This window comes from Bidens hawaiensis, unplaced genomic scaffold (assembly GCF_021521415.1).
Source record: "Bidens hawaiensis isolate Kalapana, Puna unplaced genomic scaffold, B.hawaiensis_p1.1 tig00034593_1, whole genome shotgun sequence".
Taxonomy (NCBI): domain Eukaryota; kingdom Viridiplantae; phylum Streptophyta; class Magnoliopsida; order Asterales; family Asteraceae; genus Bidens; species Bidens hawaiensis.
Genome location: NW_027495973.1, coordinates 135,814 through 162,491, shown reverse-complemented (window position 1 = coordinate 162,491; position 26,678 = coordinate 135,814). Strand labels below are relative to the sequence as shown.

Below are 26,678 nucleotides of genomic sequence, written 5' to 3'. Positions count from 1 at the left end.
TTAATTCAGTTTTTTATTTTATTTTTTATGTTTTTTGTTTATAACCCTGAAGAGCATAATTCAAGCCCAAAACCATCGAGCAACCTCAAATAATGGTATGCATTTACTCTGTTGACAACAGTAATCATACCCCCCCCCCCCTCTTATATTTAGTTTCTAGACATTTCCTAAAATCTTCTCCATGGTGGAATTCAATGGTAAAGTGGTCAAGGTAATTCCCTGAAACCGAATTATACAGAAAAAACTAAAAATTGTTTTGTTGATTAATGTATAATAGTTGATTACGACCCAGATTTTCGTTATGATATGTTAATCTCTAAACCCTAAATATTATGCATTCATCAAAGAAACGATTTTTAGTTTTTTCCGTACAATTCGGTTTCACAGAATTGCTTTGACCACTTTACCATTGAATTCCACCATGGGGGAGAGTTTAGGAACCGTCTAGAAACTAAATACGAGAGGAGGGGGTATGATTACTGTTGTCGACAGAGTAAATGCAGACTTGTTTTGGGCTTGGATAATGCTCTCTAGGGTTATAGAAAAAAAACTGACTTAAATTGACAAAATTTCAAACTTTGGACTGAATAACCACAGGGACGAAAATGACCAATAACTCAAAATAAAAAGGAGAAAGACAAAAATACCCTTGAACTAACGGCATAGCTGGATGCCGTTAGACGGATAGGACGTAATTGGCTAATATTTAAAACTATGAGGACTAAATTGACAAAAATACAAATTTTGGACTGAAGTGGCGAAAGTAGCAAACCACAGGGACGAAAATGGCTATTAACTCAAAACAATATTAGGATAGTTTCTAGTCCATTTTGACTTGGAAATCAACAAGATGACACAAGAAGTCAAACTTGGGCTTGAGATAAGGCGCTAGAAACACGACGATGATTGTGCAAGATAAGGTGGCTGTGATTAGAATTGGCTTAGGAGTTATGGGACACGATGCTCGAGTTTGTCTACAATAAAGTTGTTTATGTAAAGATAATTTAGGAACATTATTCGCTTGAGATGCACAAAAGTTTTGCCATTTACTTGCAGTATTCTCATCATCTTGAGACTTTTCTTCTTTGATTATTGATATAGAGCTTTTAATCATTGTTGGTATATTTGACATTTATATGTTGTGTTATAGACCTGTTAATTGGTCGGATTTTGATCGGACTGAAGATACTTGTGATCTCCTTTATGATTCAACTAAACGGATACTAATTAGATCGTTAGCAAATGGGTGTACATGCTTTTAAACTTATATGCGCTCTGGATTAGAGAAAGTTTATTCCCGTTCCACCATCACTAGACGCTACCAATAGCTAGGGTATTGCAATAACACATAAAACCATCACAACACAATTCCACTATTCAAGACTAACAAAGCTCACGTGTTACATTTGTATAACTAAAAATTAGCTAAAATGGAAACCGTTAAGACGGGTCAAAAGTTAGTTAATCATGATTAACAAAAGAAGCAAAGCAACCTTACATGTTCCGATTACCCGGAGCAGATGCAAAGCACAATACAAAGCAAAGATCTAGCAGGCCTGAACAATCCTAACTCACTGTGTTCTTACGAAATTAGTTGAGATAATGCTTTGTTTTCATACAATGTAAGACTTGATTCTTGAAGTTCTCTAGTGAATATTCGCCTTAAATGGGATACACCATCACCTGTTTATGTTCAAAGGAAGGCTTGATGCCAGCTAGGTTAGGAATTTGTGTTGCTTTCATGACTATCATCAACTAAAAGTATAAGTAAAAAATACGATAAAACCATACATTTTATGCAACTCGCCTGACAAAGTTTTATATTTTTTTAAAAAACTAACATCTAAACTGACATAACCGACATAATTGAACTGACCTAACCAAGCCCCCAACTCAAAAGCATGAGTTTCGTTTTTGTTTTCTCAAAAACCAAATTTCTAGTTCATTTTCGGTTTGCATGTACTCCATCTTTATAAAAAAAAACTGAACCAGGTATGTAATAAGTAGTGTAGCCAAAATTATTTAGGTCTAAATATGTGATAATCAATTTATCATTAATTAAAGAATATTTTAAACTAAAACTTTCAAGCCCACCATTATTTTGCGCCATTTTTTATCCAAAAGATTTCAAGCCTAGAACCAAAATTGTACTGAACCCATCGTGAAAACCTAAAACCAAGTTGAACCCATTGTAAAAAGAAAAACCAAACCGAACCCGTTGTGAAAACCGAAAACCTAAAACCAAAACAACCGCAACCAAAATGAAGCCATTGCAAAAACTGAAAACCTAAAACCAACAAAACATAAACTGAACCACAAACTCAATGCGTAATCTTAGACAACTATAAAGCTTAGTTTAACAAAATTTATTATGGGCACCAGATCCCTTTTGTAGCAAATGATTAATATCACATGATATCTTCAGTTTGATAATGCTTGAAACAGATTACTCTTACTTTTACATATGCTTCAAAAGCCCATGAGGGGAAACCAAGCATGTGGTAAATATATTGAAAAAAAAAAACATAATTCTTTATATTCAGAAGCAATATATAAATAATCCGGCAAGTTACTTGCAAGACAAATAATATGGTATATAACAACCGTATTTGACCTTCAACTCCAGTCGTTTCTCCCCGCACTACGCCCACCACCCACGTCTTTTAATCCCTTTTGACTCGTTCTCCTTCGACCTAGATATTTTAACAGGACTCATTAGATCAGTTGAGATAAGGTGATAAACCATAACCCAAAATGACCACAATAAAAGCCACTTGAAGAGAACTCAAACACTAAAAATACCCTCTAATTATTCAATTATCTTATTATTCGGATACCATTATATTTCTAACCATTCCCTAATACATTAAATACATAAAAAGAGTTAAAAATTAGACAACTGGTGTTGTGTTGTGACTACCTTGGAACCAATTAACCAACGGAGCTCAGATCAGCAAACCACGGCCCAACAAGGTATTAGAAGAAGCTTCAGGCCCAAGAAACCTCGTGGGCATTTCGTACAAAATGCCACGTCAGCTTGATAATGAGATCACAAGGAATTGATGTTGTGTGAGGTAGAGGGAGGGTTTATGGATATTGTTATTCTGTATTCTTATCTCACCTCATACTCTTACTTACTTCCATTTGATTAATAAACAATTCTTGTGGTGGCAATTTGATTACTTTTCCTACTTTATATTATAAGATTACTTTACTTCATTGATGCTTTCACTGACCAACTGCAAAGATACTCGTTCTAGGATGATATCAACAGAGGGTCAGACCACGACCGTCCTCGATTTGAGGAAACTTCTAATCTGACGATTCTATTAGCGGCGGCGTTTTTGGTAAGTTGTTTCATCTCGGGCCTTCGAAGCGATATTAAAGCCTCAGTCATGGTTCATAAGCCTAACTTGTTAGACGAAGCTATGCGTTTAGCCCAAGTTCATGAGGATCGGATCTTGTTTGAAAAGAACAAGGGTCGGGTTCAATTAGGGACGGGTAAACCCATTTTACATACCCCCTGAGTGCGACCTCGCCCTATACTATTGTTCCCAAAATAGGAAATGCGCAAACATAAGATGGGACGTTAGGGTTTCGTCGTCTGTCGACGGCAGAAACCACTCACAAATGAGCACAGATCCTGTGCTTTAGATGTGATGAGAAATATTCATGGGATCACAAATGCAAAGGGGCACCTCAATTATTGTTTTTTTGATGATAAACCAGAAAACAGTTTTCTGATGCCCTTAATTCCACCCATGGTCAACTGACTTCTGATGCCACAGTAGCCGAGCAACTCCAAGTTGAAGAAGTACAAGCTCACTCGGCTTACCTATTGAAAACATTACACCATTCTCGGTGCTAGTTAGAAGTGGGGAAAGACTTCAGTGTACGGGTATCGCCCGCCAAGTATCCTTGACAATACAAAATCACATGGTCACAGTTGATTTGAATGTTTTACCACTTCAAGGGTGGGATCTTGTATTGGGCGTTTCTTGGTTATATACTTTGGGCCCGGTTGTAACAACTCGGGTTTTCAAACTTACACATTTACCCGACTCGGTTCAACGTTCGGGTTATTTTCATTTCGTTTATGGAGTTTAAATTGATTAATTTTTTTTATTAAATTTTTATCTATAATTAAATCTTTAAAGTTTGTACACTCTTAGCCCAAAATATATATTCTTACCTCTTATATATCCAACCTCAAACTCCAAGGATCAAATTATAACTTTATGATATAACCCATTTTCAAGCTGGATTATCCGTTTACCCATGTCCTTGTTTATGTGGGTTTTCTTGTACCCGACTCCAATAATCATCAAATTAGGCTAGTAAATCCGTTTGTAATCAAGTTTTGATCTAGGAAATCATTCACATATATCAAACGCGGCTTCACCGACGTTTTATACAAGTTAATTGTATCAATCATGATCCGATTTCCATTTTTACTAAACCATTCGAACCCTAATTTCAATCCTTATATAAACGGATGTTATAAGTTAATCAAACTCACACGCACTTTCCCTCAGCCGTCGCCAACAGAAACCCTATCATCAATAGTATTATCTTTGCCATTTACTTGCCGTTCGTCATCGTTTTCTGGCCGACAACTGTTTGATCTCATTCACCATAGATTAGATCGAGTTAAGGTAATATATGTATATGGTTTTGATCGCGATTCAGTATTGAACAAAAGCCCTAAGGCCATTTTTCTTAACATCAACGAATTTGATCAATTGCAATTGTTAGGGTTTTTAAGCAAAACTGATTAAACTGTTTATGTTTATAATTAATAGAAACGGGTCTTAAACGTATCTGCTGGTTAGCCCAGCTGGTTAACATGCACTTGTTATGGGGTGCAGGTCGCGGGTTCAACCCCCTGCCACCCCGATATTTTAGCAATTTTTTGATATGTTTTCCTTTTAAATCATTTATTAAGTATAATATTACTAATAACAATTAAATAAAACACTTTTATTAAAAACCGACTTTATAATACTTGTTTTTTTCACGTTTTCGTTCGCGTATATACGTATACAAGCATATATATATATAAAATCTTATATATGATATATATTTATATAATCAAAAGTAATATTTTCAAAGATATATTAAACAAACTAATTATTTTATATAATGGATCTTATATATGGTATTATATTATTATAATATTAACTTAATATTGTTTATCTAGTCGTCGTAATCAATCTTATACTTTACTTAGCGTATCCATATTTCTCTTTTCCTTATTAGGATTTATTGTCAACGTGTGATTTCCGCATATCATCATTCTTAATATTCTCATTCACTTTGTTCGTCTATCGAGGTGAGTACCACATTCCCCCTTTTACTCGTTTTTCCACGTTTTGGGGACATATGCGTAAATATATTTCTCATTATATACTTATACTTAAAACTGCAACTCTGTCTTATGTGTTAAAAACTTATACCTTACTTGTTTATGTGCTTATTTGCTTTGTATGCTTTCGCATTCGGAGAGGTCCAACATAATCTCAGTCTAGTATGATCATACGCCAGTCGTTATAGCTTTGTGCTTCTCGACATCTTAGTTATACTTGTTCATTTGGTTATTTTGTTATTCGCATATGACTTGTTACAAATACATATTTTTATTTATACTTTGAACTGGTGTGTTGCTCACTCAACCTTGTGTTGACAAAACTATATTATTTTCAACGCATATGCAGGTATTCGTTTGATGTGAAGTACAAGATCACTTAAGGATTTATGCTAGGAGAAAAACTTAATGAGACATATTGTAATTGATTGATATATGTACTTGTGCATTTGAATTTTGTATGGATAATTGTTATTTGGAAATTTAATTAATAGATATCGACACTTTTAATAATGCATGATAGTAACCTTGAGAGCTGTGACAATCAGTCCGCCCCGGAATTTCCGCCGTAGGTTGGGGTGTGACACCGGTAATCACCGACTATGATTAGGCAACATTTGAGTTCAATTTAAAAGGTTAACAAGTCAAATGGAATGGCAACGCGCCTACCCCTCCCTTACCAATTCAATTTAACGAGTTACGAAAACTGGTTTCTCATGATTCCATTGTTTCTTGCTTTCAATTGACATTATTGGCACCTGATGCGGATCCACTTATGCCTTATCCAGATGATTTCAAACCACTGTTACACGAGTTTGAGGCTGTTTTTCAACCCCCCACGGGTCTACCTTCTAAACGGTCACACGACCATGGCATTGAACTCCTTCCCAATCGACCACAAGTTAGGGTTCGAGGGTTTCAGTACCCTCATTTTCAGAAACAGGAGATCGAGAGGCAGGTTACTAAAATGTTGAACCAGGCTATTATTCGACCTAGCAACAGTCCCTTTTCATTCCCTATTTTATTGGTCCGAAAGAAGGATGGCACATGGCGATTCTGTGTTGACTACAGGCTCCTAAATGGTCTAACGATTCGTGACCGCTTTCCCATTCCTTCAATTGATGAACTATTCGAAGAATTGCATGGTGCTAAGTATTTCTCAAAATTGGATCTTTTAGTAGGATATCACCAAATACGTATCAAACAGGGAGATGAATAAAAAAGGCCTTTCGAACTCATGACGGGCACTATGAGTTTTTGGTAATGCCTTTCGGTCTTACCAATGCCCCGTCCACGTTTCAACGTCTTATGAATGACGTTTTTCGACCTTATCTTCGAAAATTTGCCCTCATTTTTTTCGATGATATTCTCATTTATAGCGCCACATGGACCGGCCATTTAAATCTTGTTCATACTGTTTTACAAGTGTTGTTGACTCACCAATTGGTGGCTAAGTTGTCTAAATGTCACTTTGGTCAGACAGTAATCGGGTACTTAGGTCATTTAATTTCGGGGGACGGGTTAGCGGTGAATCTCATGAAAATAACCGCCATCCAGCAGTGGCCTCGCCCCACCAATGTAAAAGAAATCAGAGGGTTCCTCAGGCTTTCTTGCTACTATCGTGGGTTTATTAAAGGTTATGCCACCATTGCGGGGCCTCTTACGGATCTTTTAAAGAAAGATGTTTTTTTGTGGATGCCCAAATGTACTTCCGCCTTTACTGAACTTAAATATCTTTTGAGTTCCACTCCGGTGCTCTACCTTACAGATTTTTCCCTTCCTTCTACAGTGGAGACGGACGCCTCAGGGATTGGTTTTGGGGCTATTTTATCTCAATAGAAACATCCCATTGCTTCTTTTATTCAAAAATTGTGTCGAATGCAATTGGCTTCGGCTTACCAACGAGAGATGTTTGCCATTACTCAAGCGGTCGCCAAGTGGCGCCAATATCTCCTCGGTCAGAAGTTTGTAATAATCACATATCAAGAATCGCTTAGAAATCTCAAGGATCAGGTTATTCAGACATCTGATCAACACAAGTGGCTTGGTAAGTTATTGGGTTTTGATTTTGACATTTTGTACTGACCGAGTAAATTAAATGATGCTGCCGATGCCCAATCCAGGCTTCCACAAGCTCAGATTATAGTTTACTAATCTTAGGAACCATTATTTATCGACAATCTTCGCCACACCACAACCAATAGCCCATAACTTCAGCAACTATTGACCAAACTAGCCTCTAATCCGGCGTCACTACCAAGTTTTTCAGCTAAAGACGGGTTAGTAATTTATCGGGGTCGCCTAATGTTACCTTCTGGTTCTCCTTTCTGTACTCAATTACTCACCGAGTTTCACTCCTCTGTCACGGGCGGTCACTCCGGGGTGACACGTTTTTTTCATTGTCTTTCTTCCAATTTTTATTGGAAGACTATGCGGGCTGATGTTAAAGCCTTTGTGGCTCACTGTCATGTTTGTCAACAGACTAAGGCCTCCTTCCAGCCACCAGGCTGTCTCCTACAACCTCTCCCTATTCCAAACCTGGTTTTTGAAAGTATTGAAATGGATTTCATTACTGGGTTACCATCTTCACAAGGCAAGACGGTCATTATGGTGGTAGTTGATCGGTTGTCAAAATACGATCATTTTTTCGCTCTGCCCACTAATTTCAACACTGATACTGTTGCTTTAGTTTTTGTCAGTGAAATCATTCGACTTCACGGGTTCCGGTGGATATCGTCTCGGACCGTGATGTTCGTTTTCTATCAGATTTCTGGAATGAATTACACCACTTACAAGGTACCACTCTGTCGTTTAGTATGTCCTACTACCCGCAAACGGATGGTCAAACCGAGGCACTCAATAAGTGCCTCGAGATGTACCTTCGTTTTTACGCGACCGAGCAACCTAAAGAGTGCATTCGTTTCTATCACACCTCGACCAAAGGCGGCGGAACATGCCGGGGTGCAACGATTGCCCATAAGCGCATGACACTATTTAAAGCGACAATATTTAACAAGCTCATTTCATTTCACAACATCGAAAATGTCACATAACCATATATTCATAAGTCAAATACAACAACATATAACAAAATATAGCAAATCAAATATTGTTCATTTTTGCTAATATCCTAGAGGTATTTGTGACATTTTCTTCTCCAAACTCCATAATCAACCTAGATGCAAACCTGCAACATTTCATAAAATAAAGTTTGTCAACACAAAGGTTGGTGAGCAATTCATAAGTTTGAACATATAAGTATATAATAAGAAAAGCCATAAAACTTGTATACAAAACAATAAATAAGAGCAATAACTTGGATAGATAGATATAATCGCTAATAGAATTACGTTAGCGACACTTTGCTGTAAGGGGATGCCAAATAGTCTAGGATTTCATAGTTATCGTTAATTGCATTACGTTAATGACACCTTGCTATAAGGGGATTCCAAATAGTCTAGGATTTATAGTTCCACCAACCGAAAGCAATAAACACATAGGCATATAATCATAGAACACCAAATCGAGTATTTATTTAAGTAAGGTATACAAATAACGTTTGTGGTTTAAGAACCAAGTACAAAACATTTAGTTTAGATAAGATGAAATGTCACCCCCCAAAACAAAAGATAGAAAACGAGGGATGAATGTACTCACGTTCAAGTAATAAACTTGAAAAGCTGGTAATTTGAAGATTTTCCGGAACGACGAGTTTAACGTATGAAGCCTAAATAAAAGAAAGTTTTGGATTTAGAAAAGTTGTCTTGAAGCTCCTTAAATAAAATAATTGTTGCAAAAAGTAAACAATTAAAGTTCAAGGTTTAAAATGTAACTATTTAAGAATTTATAACAGTAACCCTTTAAAAAAGAAAGTTTGCTCGATACTGGGTTAAAGTATCTAACCTTAATATTTACTTAACCTATGTTAAGTAATAAGGTGGGAAAAATGCAAAAGTGCAAGTTCCTTTGGGATAAAGATACTAAAACGGGTCTTTAACGAGTGTTCGGGTTGTTGGTTCGGGTCTTTATAATTGGTCAAACCCAAAGTCAACTTCCCAATATAATGAATGTTATGAGATAACTCAATAAAACTTAATAAGACTTAACCAAGTATGTAGTTCTATTGTTTTAGAACTAACAACGCACGTTAAGCGAGTGTTCGGTTTTGTCGGTCCAAACTATGTTATGAGATCAAGTTGGATCCAACATTTCCAAGTACTTAAAAAAATAATTAAAATCAGTTTGTAAACTATTTTTAAAGTTTTTAAAGAAATATTCAAGTCTTGATAGCTAAAAAACACACTTGTGTACCTTAAGCGAGTAAAAATCAGATTGGTTCGGTTTCCATCTCACAACAAGTTCATAGATGGTTTCCACATGCCCAAATAATCAAGAACTTGTATAATAATTTACAAATGAAAATACTTAAGTTTTACAAACAAAAAGTTAACAACAAAGTCTTTTAAACAAAAGTTTGTATTACGGTCTTGAGCTATTTACGGTTAAACTGAAGCATAGACTCTTAAAACCCATAACCATAGAACTTGTAAATATAACAAACAAACTAAAATAAGAAGAATTTAAGCAAGATTAATATGTATAAACAAGTTATATAGATAGATTGGATTATTTCAGAAGTTTTTATAGCGAGAAGTGAATGTGTAACTCCATTAATCCCTAATTTCACTCCCTTTCTTATGTGTAGATGTGTTGTGTAGGTGCATATGTATGTGTGTGTGTATATATATATAAATATATATATGTAGGTGCATATATGTGTGTGTATATATGTAGGTGCATATATATATATATATATATATATATATATATATATATTTATATATCAAGGACACGAAGTCCTCCATGAAGCCTTGCCTTACAAGGTCCAAAACCTCACCGACCGGGATCGGAGAAGTAACTACCAAAGGTAACAAGGGGTGTATATTATATATATGTTGTTCCACCATATTCAAGTATTAATAAGATCATATGAACTAAATAGAATGAAAGACTAAACTCAGTTTGACTTTTGGAAGTCAAACCTTCAAGAACACATAAATAACAACCTTGAACCTATGAAGAATTGAGATAGAATTTGGAGTGAGAGCAAGTGTAAAAATGAAGGAGATGGGTGTGTATATATAGGGTAAGGGTCAAGGCTTCTTTGCAAGGTTCTTTTTCATGTTTGCATGAAAATAGATTGGTTAAACAAACAAGCAAAGCACAAAACAACAAAGAAATCCGAAATATGCTGCAGAGGTCACTAGGCGCCGCGCGACCAACCCTAGCCCTCATGGCTGCGCGGCGCGGCGCCCACCGGGGGGTGGGGTTGGCCCAGCTCGTCTTGTGTGGTTCGTTATGCGTCTGGAAGTTCGTTTTTGATGTATTTTAATCGTTTTAAAGCCGTTTTCGAATCCGTAAAAGGGTTTTTTAAACTGAATAAATGGGAATGATTTAGTAACATAAAATCCAATATTTTATATATTTGAAATGTTCGGGATATAGATCGGGTCGGTTTACATGATAAACGAATACACAAACGAATACAAATACGACCCGAAATCGACGAATGTCACATCAAAAATATCATCATTAGACATAAGGACCGGCCTCGTGTTAGGAGATAATCTTTGGATAGGCAAGCTAATAGAAGGCTTTGTTGTGGGAGGAAGCATGCTGCTTGATCCTCCGGCTCCTAAGTTGTTAACACCGGCAATGGTTGCCTTCCTCTGGATAACGGATAGAGGAGGAAGTGGTTGAGCAACTTCGGAAATTGCGGACGACATGAAGATGTAGCTTTTGATGAGAGGCCATTTTTTAGTATAGTTTCACAAGGTAACGGTTTAGGATGAAAGCGAATATGAACTTGAGTATGAAAAACACCACTTGCCCAACGGTGGGCGCCAAACTGTTTTGGTCAAAAAATACCGAAGAAATAATTGAGCAAACTCGCTAAGTGAGGTAGTGTGCTTTTCAATAGTGAGATGAGTGATATAGTAGAAAAATGCGGTAAAAGTAAATGCGAACACAACGATGTAGCGAGGAAAGTCTGAATTCTACAATGGAGCTATTAGTTTTTGAGTCAATATTCTTAGTCTTTATTAGCTCGAAGATCTTTATTTTTTGTTCGATGAGCAGATCCATTTAATGATGAATCCGTATTGATGCTTTATTACGCAGATTTTTTCTGAGATGACTCATAGACCTTACATATTGGAATTCTATATCTATATCATCAATATTCTTTATTCTTTTTCTTTCTTTCTCTCATCCTTCCATTTATCCATACCCTTTATTTTTGATTTCGATTGACAACTTAGAAATTTTTTTAATAAAAAAGATTTCAGTTGCTACAACAATATGACCAATATATCATATCTTGACTGGTTCTTTGGATCCAGATAATTCGAACTGATGAGTTGGTTATTACTTCTATAGTTATTTGTTTATACTATGAGGCTGGTTTTTTATACTAACCCTCAAAAAACCAACGAGTCACCTTAAATCCTGGTGAGGATCTTTGGAAAAAAATCTCGGGAGGGGAAAACTATACACTGCCTCAATTTATTACTGTAAAAATGGTGGGTACATCTCGAGAACTAGTTGAGAACGAAAGCTAAGTACACGTGTGAATATTGCGAGTGCAGAGTGTGTCCTATAGCGTTCTCAATAGCCTCATTGATATAGAAAATGATAATAACAAGTCCTACAAATCCGGGAACCTTTGCCGCCATAACCATTTGAAGACGTGTTCTCCAATCCCATGTGTATTTTAACTTGGTCATCTATTTTTAAAGTAGAATAAGTCAGCTAGCCATTGTAGATATTATACTTTCGCGTAACCTGCAAGTATAACATAAACATAACAAGCGTAGTCGATTAGTTCAGGATCTTGCTTCTAGCTGGGAATCCAAGCTATCAGGATCATGCTAGGGATAATATAACCCTTAACAACAATAATCGAAACCTATAACACAATGCATAAAAAATCCAATTAAAAAACACAATGACCAATCAATAACACAATGTATAAAAATCCACTAATTTTTTTTATTATTTTTTATATAACAATATGATATTCATATTAAATATTAAAAAACGTTTGTTATTATGGTGAATAGTTTTTCTTTTAAAAATTGTCATATGAAAAAAGTTATGAATCTCTAAAAATGATATGTAAATTAACATGTGTTTTGAATGTGTAGGAAGAAAGTCAGCAAATATAAGTTATTACTTTTATGCTTTTTTTTCATTAATTAATAAATTACTTTGCTTTTCACACTTATTTTATGGCCCTAATTTGTATTTTAACCTTATCCGTCATATTACATAATCCTATAGTAATCCTATAATATGGAAAATATAGAATTGGTGGAACTTTTTCTGATATCAAACTATCAATTATTACATTCACGTGTATATTAGTGAACTTATTCAAAACAAAACAAAATAAAAATAAACGAAAGAAAATACAAACTTAACGGGCATAATTAACATGGGGATTTATTTAAACTTAAAGTTGTATTCCCCCTAACTATGAACCCAATATTTATAACACACAAATTATAAATGTAGATAAAATAATCCAAAGAGATTGACCAAGATGAGCTAGCTTATTTCTTTTCATTTTTTTGCCTTCTTCAATTTTTGAACCACTTCAATTGCTTGTTCTACTTTGATTGGTGTACCATTCACGACTTCATCTTCTTGCTCGACGTCTGTTAGAATTCTTTTACGAGGTTCCAATAATTTTTTCTCAGAAAGAAACTTTTTAAACCATATTGCTGAATTTTTTGGATACCTGAGGAGATTGTTCTTGTAATCAACATAGTTCATACCAAATCGAAGAGTATACCCCGAATTCCACTCAAAGCTGTCCGTGAATGACCACAAGAAGTACCCCATGATCAAGGGCTTCCCTCCTTCAGAGGTTAATCCCTTAACACTGTACAAAAATGTCTAGTTTAATTAAGATAAAACTTTATAGAAAACTAACAAAGTTTCGCCACTATTATAATTAGGTCACTCATCTGCGACCCCCCCCCCCCCCCCGAAGTTATGCTACTCAAGTTTCAACTTATGTTCTAATCATAAGTTTTTTACATGTTAAATAGGTTATCGTACCCATATGTTAAATAGGTCCTTGACATTTTTTTTTCTTTTTTTTAAATATGCTAATGTGTAATTGGTATTTATTTTTAGTTTTAATTGACTTTTACCATTTTACTATGTTTCACTAATAAGACTATTTACATAAAGATAAACCAAGGACCTCATCTTTATATATGAAATGCTATGTACTTATAGTGACCTATTAGACAAGTACATAACATAGAATTAAACTACTAAGTGAAATTTGAGTGACCTAATCAGTATAGAGAAATAATAAGTAACATAATTAGAATAATGGTGTAACTTATAGTTCTATGAAGTTTATCATTTAATAAATTAGCACAACTTATCATAATTAAATTGGGAACCAAATGACTTGCATACTCTTGAGTTAAAAGAGTCATGAGAACTTTGGAGTGACCAAAAATGACATGTAGTTAGCTCAAAAGTTGAGTATACGTGGAAGGTCTCATCGCCATCAATTTTTGTTTTATAAATAAAAAATCCCTTCACATTTATACTCTCGACGAATATAAGTAGAAACTTCCATAAAAAAAAACTTTGATATTTTAAAGTTGTTATATAATATTATAAAACTCTCCATATTTTTTTATGAAACTCATCAATTTACTTCTTGAATGTTTTTATAAAAGAATTAAAAGTAAGTGAGAAAGTAAAAAGGTTGGGTGATAATGACATTTGATTTTTTTTTTTGCGAGGGGGGGGGGGGGGGGGGGGTTGTATCCATCTCATGTCGTGGCATATTCGGTAATAATAGATAGTACTAACGAATTCACTCTTCTAATAGCTTCAAGATGCCATTTGATGTATTTAAGTCGAAATGCATCATTTCGAACTTGTTCATAAGTCTTTTGATCATCGTTCTTATCTGGAGATCCTGTATCAAAAATAAAATTATGAATTTTGAAATGTTGAGTATTAGTTAAAGGGAAAATAATAAAAAAATTGAAGCTAAATGATATTTTTTTCTCAAAGGAAACAAATAAACCTATATTTTAAACATAATAGTCAAGATGACAATTTTTATTTTAAAGGGAACTTTTTACCATTCTCAGTTATTACGATGTACTTTTCTACTTTGTAGGTTCTCTTAATGTGATCTAAGAGATCAGCAAGCTCGTAGGCACAGAGAAAAACCCACGATCCTTCAAAAGCCTGCAAATTAAGTCGTATTAGTATTCGCTTAATCAAGTAATCCAAATTCGAATTAATGCTTCTTTATTTAACTTCAAGTAAGGTTGTGGATTTTACCGGGACTCCTATATTGTCACCTTGGGGATCCTTTTCTATAACATGAGAAAGAGTTATTACAACTTCTTGATTAGAGAAGAAGAATATTTGGGAAAACAAAATATGTTTTATGGATCTTTAATTTAGGGTTTTTTTTAATCACCTGATGGTTTGTAATGACTGTCAAGTTCAAATCCGTCCGCAGGAAAATCTTGATCATATATTATTTGACCATTGTCATCTTCTATTGACGCAGCATAATTTGCAGTGTAGTAGTTTATTCCCAGAAAATCATACGATTTTATTAACCTTTTCTTCTGGTCGTCATCGAATAATTTCAAGTTACGACCCTCTGGGTAGTTACGAGATGGAGCTGTAGCAAAATTTAGCACGTTTTTCGGCCAGTTACCGCTTGTTAATGGCTCCATAAACCTGAAATACGAGGTATAATAACATGCAATCTTTATTGTTAGTTAACTTTAGAACAAAAATCATTAAAATTTAGAATCATGGTGGGAAAAGTAAAGAATGCTTACAATCCAAACATAAAATCATATGCATACTCGACAGCTTTAAGATCTTTCTTGTTATCCTTACCGCGAAATGGCTTAAAGAAGTTGACGTCAAGAGTGATTCCCACTTTACCTTTTTGAACATCCTTAAAAAAAAAGATATTTCATGTAATTAATCTCCTACAATAAGTTTTTTATTGATGGTGTTCATACCTTTAATTTTAAACTTATGATGCCATAATCACAAAAAAAGTTATTTCTGAACCATGTCAAATATATAGTACTCTATGCTAACAACATTCTATTTTTCCATGAAAAATATCATTTTTAGCATAACCTGATCATGTGTTGTTAAAATGTTATATATGTGCATATACCTTGAAATCTTCTTGATACTTTCTATAAGCAGCTGCATGACAATTAAGTAGATTGTGTGCCACAATATACGGCTCAGTTGCGGGGTCACCATCTGGGTTCTTTCCACCCCTACCTGGTGCATATATCCCTTTTACGTAACCACCATAGGTGAATCTGTAAGGCTCGTTTAATGTCACCCAATTCTTCACCCGGTCTCCAAACTCCCAGAAGCAAATTTCCGCATAATTTAGGAAGTCGTCGCTGATAGATTAAATTTTCGAACATGCATGTAAGTTATTAATACTATGTCTATATCGATTAGTTAGACACACGAATAGACTAGATATAAAAACTTACATAATTTTGGAACTTAGGAAGCCCATGTATTCTTCTTCCAAAGCATTTGGAAGATCCCAATGAAAAATAGTGACAAATGGCTCAATGTCATTTGCTTTTAACTCATCTATCAACCTGTTGTAGTAGTCGATTCCTTCCAAATTTTTTCCCATACTTACTTTGCCACCTGTTTTTAAGTGTCATAAACTATATTTATAAAATTTACACACGCGTATATATATATAATTTTTGAAGCACAAGCAAGATACAAGTTATAAACGAAGCATGTGGCCACTTTGTTTTAATTTTTTAATTTATTTTAATGATTTTAATATATATATTCTTTTCAACTTTAAGTTATTAATTACCATTGAAACCATTAATAATAATTGTCGTTTGTTATAGTTGTTAATCAATATAAAACATATGTTGATATTCTTTTGATCATATCATGATGTTTATTAAGTTTCTTTATCGGTTGTTATACTAATTGTTAGTATCATATCGATATCATAATTATCCATACTGATATATAGACCAAATTCTTGTCGCGATGCGTGGGAGAATTTTACTAGTTTGTACAATAAGAACATGTCATAGTATTGAGTTGCTACGATGTTAGGCCTTCGGGTATACCTAACAACTAGGGTGTTAAAGCTGATTTAGCAAGGGGTTAACAAGTTAAACACTACTCAATTCATGGGTTAATGGCTGTTAAAGGCAACATGGTAAAAAATGTTAATGGTCTTTACAATCCTCTACACTCACACAATAACTAAGAATTATATTTTTTTTGGGTGTGCGTGTTTTGGGGAGGGGGGGGGGGGGGTAATCAAATTCTTAGGATCAGGTTGAGCGAAATGGAGTGTAGCGGGTGGCATGAAGTTAAGGGGGTTTGAGTGTATACAATGTGTGTGCCAGCTAATTTTGAGGTTACGCTAGCCACCTCCCTCCCTTTCACTACGTATGTAAACAATATGTCATGTCCCATAATACATCAGTTGTTATTTCCGAACACTACAGTGTTAGCTATATATTAAATTATGTATTCTTTTTTCACCTGGTAATATCCTGGACCAGGAAAGGGAGAATCTGAAATACTTTACACCCATTTTCTTTAGCAACTGAACATCTTCCTGTAGACAAGTTTACAAAGCAAAATAGATGTCATTAATTAATGAGCCTCTTAGGGTACTAGCTCCTTGCTAGTTATCCTTTGTGTTTTGATAAATGTGAAAAACTAAAAAATAATACAGGGAAAACTTGATGTAACGCTAATATGGCATGCGAGATAAAGCATGAAGAATAAGACAAATGTGGAAGGACTCCCTATAGAGTTAGCATGATCTAAAAGTCTTTTTGATGTTCTGTTTCTACGTTATACCTAGCTTTAATATATAAGCATAGTACTTGCCTTCATTTTATGGTAGCTATCAATCGTGACACATGCATTTGAACCGTCGGCAATGTTTTCTGCAATCAACGTCCTTAATGATATATACACACACACACAAACAAACACACACACACGTACCAGGGTGTTTTAGGGTAAAACAATCCCAAATATGTAAGCCTTTACCGTCTGCATTCCATGCACCTTCAACCTAGAAAAAAGAAACTAACTATATTTCTAGGGCATATACAATAGAAGACCAACATACTTTGAACAAAATTGTTAGTTTTTGTTGGACATAATTTAATGTAATCAGAACCAATATACTTTCTATTTTTTCTCACAAAGATTTTATATATGTTAAATTTGAATAACATTGTTAGATTTAGTTGAACATAATTTAATGTAATCAGAACCATCATGCATTAATGTCACTTAGACATATATACGTACTTGATAAGCTGATGTTCCTACTCCAAACATAAAATCATGTGGAAAATCGTTACGTGTGATATTAGGATCATGGCTGTAATCATTCTTTACTTCAGTCATCACCAATGAAGCGAACAACTAACAGTGTAGACTGAGTTTCAAATCGCAATGGTGAAGAGTGGTGTGAATAATGTGCATCATATGGTCTCATATTTATAGCCACCCGCCGGGCCATGTTTAATTATTTGCATCAGATGGTCCCATATTTATAGCCACCCATCTTTGAGAGTAAATTTTTCTTCAGGGCATTCAACCATATTTATGGCAACCCATGTGTTTGAGATTATAGTTTTCTTCGGGGCATTGTACGTATACAGTTGATATTTCGGGCGTTACCAAAAGAATCTTGCAAAAAAATGGAACTAAAAGTGTAAATAAAATGTTACCGTTGGAATTTCGTAGGCAATTATCAATAGATTACTACCAACAGAACCGTCGGAAGAAACACATGGGAACACTTTACAAAATGTTATCGGTAACCCGTCATGAAAGTGAGTCGTCGGTCATCGCTTGTAACATCTTGGTAACAAAAATCTGACAAGCTTTCTGTCGATAATCAATACACATAACCACAATTATGGACGTATTAAAAGCGGATATAAACATCAATGATAATTATTGTACTTAGTGATTTAAAGAGCGTATATATAAGTATCATATTAATGGTTCATCAAAATATAGTTTATATCAAATAATATGTTTTGACTTTATAGTGTTGGGACTTTTGCAAGCAATTACTCCCTCCGTCCCATTAAAAGCGTCATGTTTTGAAAAACACAAAGTTCAAGATAGATTGAATGATTATCTTTTTGGTTTACCAAATGACAATAATACCCTTGAAAATTAGGTCCATCAATATTGTTTATTAATTTTAGTTGTGTGTATTTAAGGATAAACATGAAAATTGGCTAAAATTTTTTTAAAAAGGACATTTATAATGGGACACAGAGAAAACATGGACACTTTAATGGGACGCAAGGAGTAAAAAATTGCATACATGCATTATCCTTTTATTTTGAACGGCTGCTTGTATTAAAAAGAAAGAAGTGCACAACATCTAGGAAGATGGTACAGAGGAATAACATCAAATACAATCTTTAAAATAGTGGGTATCAAAATTGAAATTGCACCAAACTATCCAATTCAAGTAGTTCAATTTTGCTCTATTTTCCACCCAAAGTTAATCCGTTTTCTTAATTTCTTCAAATAGCCACACCATAGTGGTTTTCTTAAAGGAGAAAATTGAATCACTTTCAGCTTTCCCAATACAACACGAGATTAGAACCATCAACCGAACAAACTTTGTTTTTGGTTCACTGTAAGTTGTAATATCCGGCCCCTCACACCACCAATATTGTACGTTTTGCCCACGAAGAGCTCACAGATTTGTTTTTGGTTGCCTAGGTGGAGACTTCCCAGGAGATCACCCTTCCTGCTACTACGTACTTCCAGCTGAGTACGCTTAACTGTGAAGCTCTCCTCTCGTCCACTATCGTTATGCCCAAAACGCGTTGTGATTTAAGAGGCGGGACATTTACTTATAAATCAAGGATCTCTCTTGTCCACGACCGATGTGGGATTTTCCTAGAATGTTATAGTTGTGTTAATGTGAATCACCATAAAACCTATAGGTGTAAAAGCAAAGATTGAATGAACACGACACCATATAGTTACATGTTGCCAAACTACCACAATTACATATCACGTAGTGAAGATATGTTCCATAGTTCCCTTAGTAACTCTGCGCAAACTACAAACAATTGAAAGTGTGGTTATCTTTCTTTTGTTTATTGATACCAATTTGTCGAAATCTAATTCAACTTCGCTCGCAAACAGAAATTGTTTACCTTCAAAGGTAGTCATTTATTCCAACATATATATGTGTTTTGTTGAATTAGTCTCTTCACCAACTTGACGATAAACAATCTTGGTAATTTGCCCGTCCCAAAGCCATATATCTCTGGCATCCAATTTTGTTAATCGCCTGACCAACAATTTAGATTCAAACAATCATCTATGTTCTTCTGCTGTAGCATGGTGTCATGGCCCGCCAAAAACAATGACATTTTTCTTAAGATGTAGAAGTTTTAGAAAAAATATAAAAGAATCTATTGCTACCCCGGAACACTTCGGAACGACCTAGAACACCCAGGAATAATCCAGAGCATCCTAGAATCCTATGAGACAAACCAAAACACTCTAGTATAACCATTACAATTCGGTACCCGCTGAATTGCTGGTACAACCTAGAACAGTTCGGAACAACTTTGGAACACACAAGAAAAGGCTACTCAAATCAAGAAGGTTCATGGGCTACTTAAATGGTTCTAGATCATCATTTATAAGCTACAAAACAACATTAAATGTTTGATAGTTGGATAGAAGAATCTAGAGACTATCCATGGATTAATTTTAAAGATCTTCTAGATTTAGAACATGCTAGAAATGTAGAACTCGTATAAATAAGGCTAGGCAACACATAAGTCTAAAAGACAGCTCTATAGCAAGTGGGATCTAAAAGTTGCAAGGGTATTGCTTTAGCAAGTAGTGCGAAAGGAGCAAAGAAAGGTTGAGGTGAGCCCAAAGACATTCTGTCTCTTTGAATGAAAGAGTTATGCATAGTACGTAACTGAATTGAAAACATAAGTTGACAAAGCCCATGGTGGAAAACTTAGAGTTCCATGTAATGGAATTAACTGACGATTTTAGAAGTGTTATTAACGTAGTAGGTGGTAGTCGCTAAAATTAGTCATGACCAAGATTGCTAAGATACGCCTTGAAGTAAAGTTGTAGGTATTCTCTAATCACAAATGCTTCAAAGACTAAGAGGTAGATGGGAGCCTGTTGAAGAAGGCGGTGGGTAGTGGCCCTATGATCATCACACTCATAATGTTTAACGTTCCCAAATCATCACCGTCTTTTGGCAAACGAAAAACAAGGGCAGTTGATGAATTTATTTGGTAAATAGACCACTACCATAACACATTATACATTGTGAATGATGCCACCAAAACAAAGACAACCATGATGTTCTTGAAGGATACTCTTACATGCGTTGTGGTAGAAAAGTCTTTACATGCACATCAAGCGGGGTTCGTGCACAAGTAGCACCTAGGTTGTGTTTGAGTATATTCATGTATTATATTAGATTATTTAGTCTGTTTTAATTTCAAATTCGTTTGAGCTTTGTATTTCAAGCATGTTTATGTGTTTCAGGTCTTTGGACATTATGGATTCTTATTGATGCTATATACGGGCTTGGAAAGATGATTTAGAAGAGCAGAATTGACCTGCACGCGTCCTAATTCATAAACAAGAAAATGCCATATTTTCCTATCAAGGAAGCCATTCGCGGTACACAAAGGAATGGAGAAGAGCTTCTTCACGCTACCTGAAGAAGCTGAAAGTGAGCACGACTATTTTGTCCTTTGCGCTACGCAAATGACCATGCCAGAATATCTTCGCGTTATGCAATGAAGGCGTTCATGAATTTAGGTGGGAGAGAATGCCACGAGCCGCCTAAAACCAAGATATTTTTCTCAAGATCCGGATATTTCCGGAATGTTGTAGAAGCATCCAAAATACTATAGAGCGACTTAGAACAATGTAGAAGAATTCATTATGACTTAGAGCACTGTAGAAGAATCTAGCACAACCTAGAACCCTTCGGGATAACATGCAACTATCTTGAATAACCCAATACAGACCAAATAGCTTCATAACACTCTAGAAAAGGATGCACAAATCTATTATGTTCAAAGGTTGGTAAGAACATCTAGACGAACTTGTTGTTGCTTTCGACCACCAACCACCACCCATTTTTGCCACATGTGGATACCCACCTGAAGCCAACTGAACCAATAGCCACCCCTACCCTTTCTTTTTTCTGGCTATTTTTTTCCGATTTATGGATTTGGTCGGTTTGGGGTGTGCTGAAAGTAAAGGTATGAGATAAAAAATTTGAGGGTGCCTGTAAATTGGTTTTGAGTTTGCGATTGTGTATATGGTTATATGCGTATGTATTTGATTTCAAAAATAAAAAACAAAAAAGTAACCGTTATATGCGTATATAATTACCTTTTTTTGAGATCGACACCTACTTTTCTCTCCGTACAGTCCACTTAGCTACACCTCGTCGGAATTACAACGGTCATAACGTAGACGGCCGGAAAATATTAACGGTACCTCACCGACCAACCCGAATAACAGTAAATATACTACAAATATCTCCCCCCCTCTCTAACCTGCCTCACCGTAACTCCGATACACAACCATCATCGTCGGCAGCCACACAAACGAAATCCACATACCTCCCACCCACCCATCTACACGCCACCACACATCACCACCTTGTTGGTGTTGAGAAGATCTGCTCTTCCCGTTTACCGTCACCATCATCATCGGAAGTACTCCGACGCACAGCCGGTTAATTCTACTCCGGCAGCCACCGCCGCCACCCTGAATTCCAACAACTATTGGCCGGTTAATTCGCTCCTCGCATTCACCATCATCATCGGAAATGAAGTGATTATTATTATTATTATTATTATTATTATTATCTACCCGTATTATTATTATTACTATTATCATTTTATATTATTATTAGTATTATAATAACGTTCTCTCCGTACAATTACCAATTACCCCCAACATTCACATCTCCGTACAAGTCCCCCGGCAGTTTTTCCGGCGGTATCAACTGGAAAGCTTCCGACAACAGGTAAGTCTCTCTTCTCCACTCGCCCCTCGTCTCCACCACAAACCACCCGCAAGCCACCGCTCGAAACCGAAGGAGCGAGACAACGAGATCGTAAGTCGGCCGGCGAATTTTTTTTACGTCTTATTTATAGTTTTTGCGGTACACAGGTATTTCTACCCCTTTAATCTTCACCATCCTCACTAATCTTGTTTCTTTCTGAGCACTTTTGCACTTGTCAATTTCACAATTTGAGTTGGGTTTAGCTGCCCGATTTGTTTGAATAGAGCTGGGTATTGGGTTTCATGATCTAACTTCAATTGCTTGTGTTATTGCTACACACTATTATTATTATTATTATTAGTTTTTGTTACTATTATTATTATTACTATTGATTTGGTGTTCTATTGCTTGTGTTTGTGTGATTAGTTGCAACCATAGAGCGTAGGAACCATGACTATTACTTGAGACCATGTCCTGAAACGAGGGGTGTAGGAAAGAGTAAAGATAGGGAGCGTATATTGCGTTTGGCTTCCTGGAATGTAGGAACATTAAATGGTAAGTTGCTAGAATTGGTAGATGTGCTTAAAAGACGTAGGGTTCAGATAGCATGCCTCCAGGAGACTAAGTGGAAAGGACATAGAGGGGCTGAGTGTAATGGGTATAAGTTGTGGTACTCGGGGTCTGATGGAGCTAGGATTGGAGTGGGGTTTCTAGTGGCTAAGGAAATACACACTAGTGTGGTGGAGGTGATAAGACATAATGACAGGATTATGGTGTTGAAATTAGTACTAGGAGAGGAAGTAGTGGCAGTAGTCTCCGCCTACGCGCCTCATGTAGGCCTAGGGGATCAGGAAAAGAGAGAATTTTGGGATTGCCTAGACGCAGTGGTAGGGGGCATACCTAAGGGGGAGAGGATTTGCATAGGAGGTGATTTTAATGGACACATTGGTAAGGCTAACGATGGTTTTCAAGCCGTACATGGGGGTTTCGGTTTTGGTGATAGGAATGAGACCGGAACAGATCTTCTAGAGTTTGCGGTGGCACATGACCTAGGTATTATAAATTCTTATTTTAGGAAACAAGATTCTCATTTAATCACTTTTAGCAGTGGCGGACGCGACACGCAAATTGACTACCTTTTGATGAGGCAAGGAGACCGACGTTGGTGGAAGGACTGCAAAGTCATACCTGGGGAGGCAGTTGTGACTCAACATCGACTACTAGTGACAGATATAGCCTTCAGAAATAAGCTGACTGTTCGAGAGAAGAAAGGTACACCGAGAATTCAATGGGGAAACTTGAAGGACGAAAATCTCCTACTGTTTAAGGATAAACTCATACTGCATACGCGGGCTCGACTAAATGGGGACTCAACTCATATATGGGAAGCTATGGAGACAAAGATCATCCAAGTAGCAAAGGAGACTCTCGGGGTCACAACAGGAAAGACAAGTGGGCATAAGGAGTCTTGGTGGTGGAATGACGCAGTGCAAGACAAGATAAGGGACAAACAAGGATGTTTTAGGGAGCTAATGAGGTGCACGAATGAGGAGGAGCGAGTGGAATTGAGGGACAAATACAAAACGGCCAAGATAGAGGCGAAGAAGGCAGTGGCAGAAGCAAAGAAGGCGGCCTTTAAACGGATGTATGAAAGTCTAGAAACAAAAGAGGGGGAACATGCTATGTTTAAGATTGCCAAAGCCAGGGAGCGTAGAAGGCAAGATCTAGGACCGGTGAAGTTCATAAAGGATACAGATGGGCAGTCAAGGAGCAGGACATCAAGCTAAGATGGCAAACCTACTTCCACAATCTTTTTAACAATGGGAGAGCTTACCAAGAAGAACATGACAACACAAACTTTCAACGACAACAATCGAATAACTGTTACTGCCGACGGATCACACGAGAAGAGGTGAAGGATGCACTTAGGAGGATGGGAAGGTCTAAGGCGGTTGGCCCAGACAACATACCCATCGAGGTGTGGAAGTGTCTGGGGGAGGAAGGAGTCATGTGGTTAACTACTCTGTTCAATAGTATTCTCAAATCAGGTAAGATGCCAGACCAGTGGAGGAGCAGCGTTGTAGTTCCTATCTATAAGAACAAAGGAGACGCCCAATGTTGTGGTAACTACCGAGGAATCAAACTACTAAGTCATACTATGAAGCTATGGGAAAGAGTGATTGAGGGTAGACTTAGACGAGAAACTCAGGTTACGGTCAACCAATTTGGCTTCATGCTGGGGCGTTCCACCACAGAGGCAATACACCTTATAAGAAGATTAATGGAAAAGTACAGGGAGAAGAAGCGTGATCTACATATGGTGTTTATTGACCTAGAAAAGGCCTACGACAGTGTGCCACGACAAGTGCTCTGGGAGTGCTTGGAGGGTAGAAGAGTGCCCAGGAAATACATAGAGATAATTATGGATATGTATACCAGGAGTGAAACAAGTGTCCGTGCGCCAGTGGGGGATACTGATTTCTTTCCTGTAGAGGTAGGTCTTCACCAGGGGTCAGCGTTGAGCCCGTTTCTTTTTGCAGTAGTCTTGGATGAGTTGTCAAAGTCGATTCAGGGGACTCTCCCGTGGTGCATGATGTTCGCAGACGATATTGTGTTACTTGCTGAGAAAAAACAAGATCTAAACATGAGGCTTGAGGAGTGGCGAACAACCTTAGAGACAAAAGGTTTAAAGATTAGCCGATCTAAGACGGAGTACCTCCACTGTGATTTTGGTGGGATAAACGACAATGAAGACGCACAGATCACAATTGAAGAGCAGGTGGTCCCGCAGGTAACGAAGTTCAAGTATTTAGGATCATTTGTACAGAGCGATGGGGAATTAGACAGTGATGTGACCCACCGAGTTCAGGTAGGATGGTGTAGATGGAAAGCAGCCACAGGTATATTGTGCGACAAGACTTTCCCGACTAAACTAAAGGGAAAATTCTATAGGGTGGCAGTTAGACCTGCAATGCTATATGGAACAGATTGTTGGGCCATCAAGAAGGCACAAGTGCGGAAGATGGAGGTAGCAGAAATGAGAATGCTACGTTGGATGTGTGGGCACACAAGGCTAGACCGAATAAGAAACGTTGTGTTTCGCGAGAGATTAGGGGTGGCGAACATAGCAGACAAGATAATAGAGGGGAGATTGAGATGGTTTGGACATGTAAAGAGAAGACAGACGACGAATCCTGTTAGATCCGTAGAAAACATTACTATAGAGGTGAGGAGGGGTAGAGGACGACCGAAATTGACTTGGGATGAGAGGATTAGGCATGATTTGATAGACCTAAACCTCTCCGAGGACATGGTTGAGGATAGGAATTCGTGGAGAAGTAGAATTAAAGTTAAGGATTTTTAGAGATAATTGAATACCTTAGGGCTTAGACTTAACTTATTTAGGTCACATACCATAATGGTATTTCCCTTACATATATTATTATTATTATTATAATTATTATTAGCTTTTATATAGCTGTTAAACTGTGATCTTATTATTAATATTATTATAATTAGTAGTAGTTTTTATATAATTGTTAAACTTTGATTTCCTTTATTTTGCTTCATACACATGTACTTAGAGCCGAGGGTCTCTCTGGAAGCCACCTCTTTATTTCTTTGGATAGAGGTACGGTGTGCCTACATCCCACCCTCCCCAGACCCTACTTATAGCTTTGCTGTCGGTGGGATTTTACTGGGCATGATTGATTGATTGATAAAGCAGTAATTAAATACACGTAATTTTAATGAAATGGGTAAATATGCAATAAAATAACAAATATATATGACTTAGAAAGGAAAGATATGTAATTGTTTCTAAGTATTGAGTAATTATGTAATAAATTATCTTAACAAAGGGGAATATATGTAAATGACCATAGATTTATATTAGAAACATTTCTGAATTATATATTTGGTCATTGTACTAAATAGATTAAGAGTATTTGAGGTAAATATAGTAAGATAGGTGATTTTCTAATATTTATTTGTTATATTTTTATATAAATTAATCACATATTACTTATATATATATATACACACTAGCTTTTATCTCCCGTATTACGTCGTTGTTTTACATTATTCGTTTCTATATTTATATAATTTTTAGATTTAAATTTTATTTATTTTTATTAACTAATAATGTAATTATGATTTGAT

General features: G+C 36.2%; 1 protein-coding gene across 1 annotated transcript; it reads right to left on the bottom strand.

Annotated features, from left to right (window-relative positions):
• Positions 1-12,973: 12,973 nt before the first annotated feature.
• Positions 12,974-18,229, bottom strand: LOC143586262 (beta-glucosidase 24-like). Its single transcript, XM_077067846.1, has 12 exons — positions 17,780-18,229; positions 17,468-17,537; positions 17,344-17,406; positions 16,994-17,065; positions 15,955-16,120; positions 15,618-15,858; positions 15,265-15,386; positions 14,892-15,160; positions 14,750-14,784; positions 14,545-14,653; positions 14,267-14,375; positions 12,974-13,310 (listed from the first exon to the last, which is right to left on the bottom strand). The coding sequence occupies exons 1-12, from the start codon at positions 17,876-17,878 to the stop codon at positions 12,989-12,991; spliced, it is 1,677 nt and encodes a 558-aa protein (XP_076923961.1). The 5' UTR covers positions 17,879-18,229; the 3' UTR covers positions 12,974-12,988.
• Positions 18,230-26,678: the final 8,449 nt, after the last annotated feature.

Bases quoted from the DNA above. Each gene is read 5' to 3' on its own strand.
- LOC143586262 (XM_077067846.1), bottom strand. From the start codon at position 17,878: ATGACTGAAGTAAAGAATGATTACAGCCATGATCCTAATATCACACGT. The intron at 16,121-16,993 runs GTGAAAAAAGAA...ACTTAAAAACAG, and splicing joins CTGGTCCAGGATATTACCAG to GTGGCAAAGTAAGTATGGGA. The intron at 13,311-14,266 runs GTTAGTACTATC...ATTTTTGTACAG, and splicing joins GCTATTAGAAGAGTGAATTC to TGTTAAGGGATTAACCTCTG.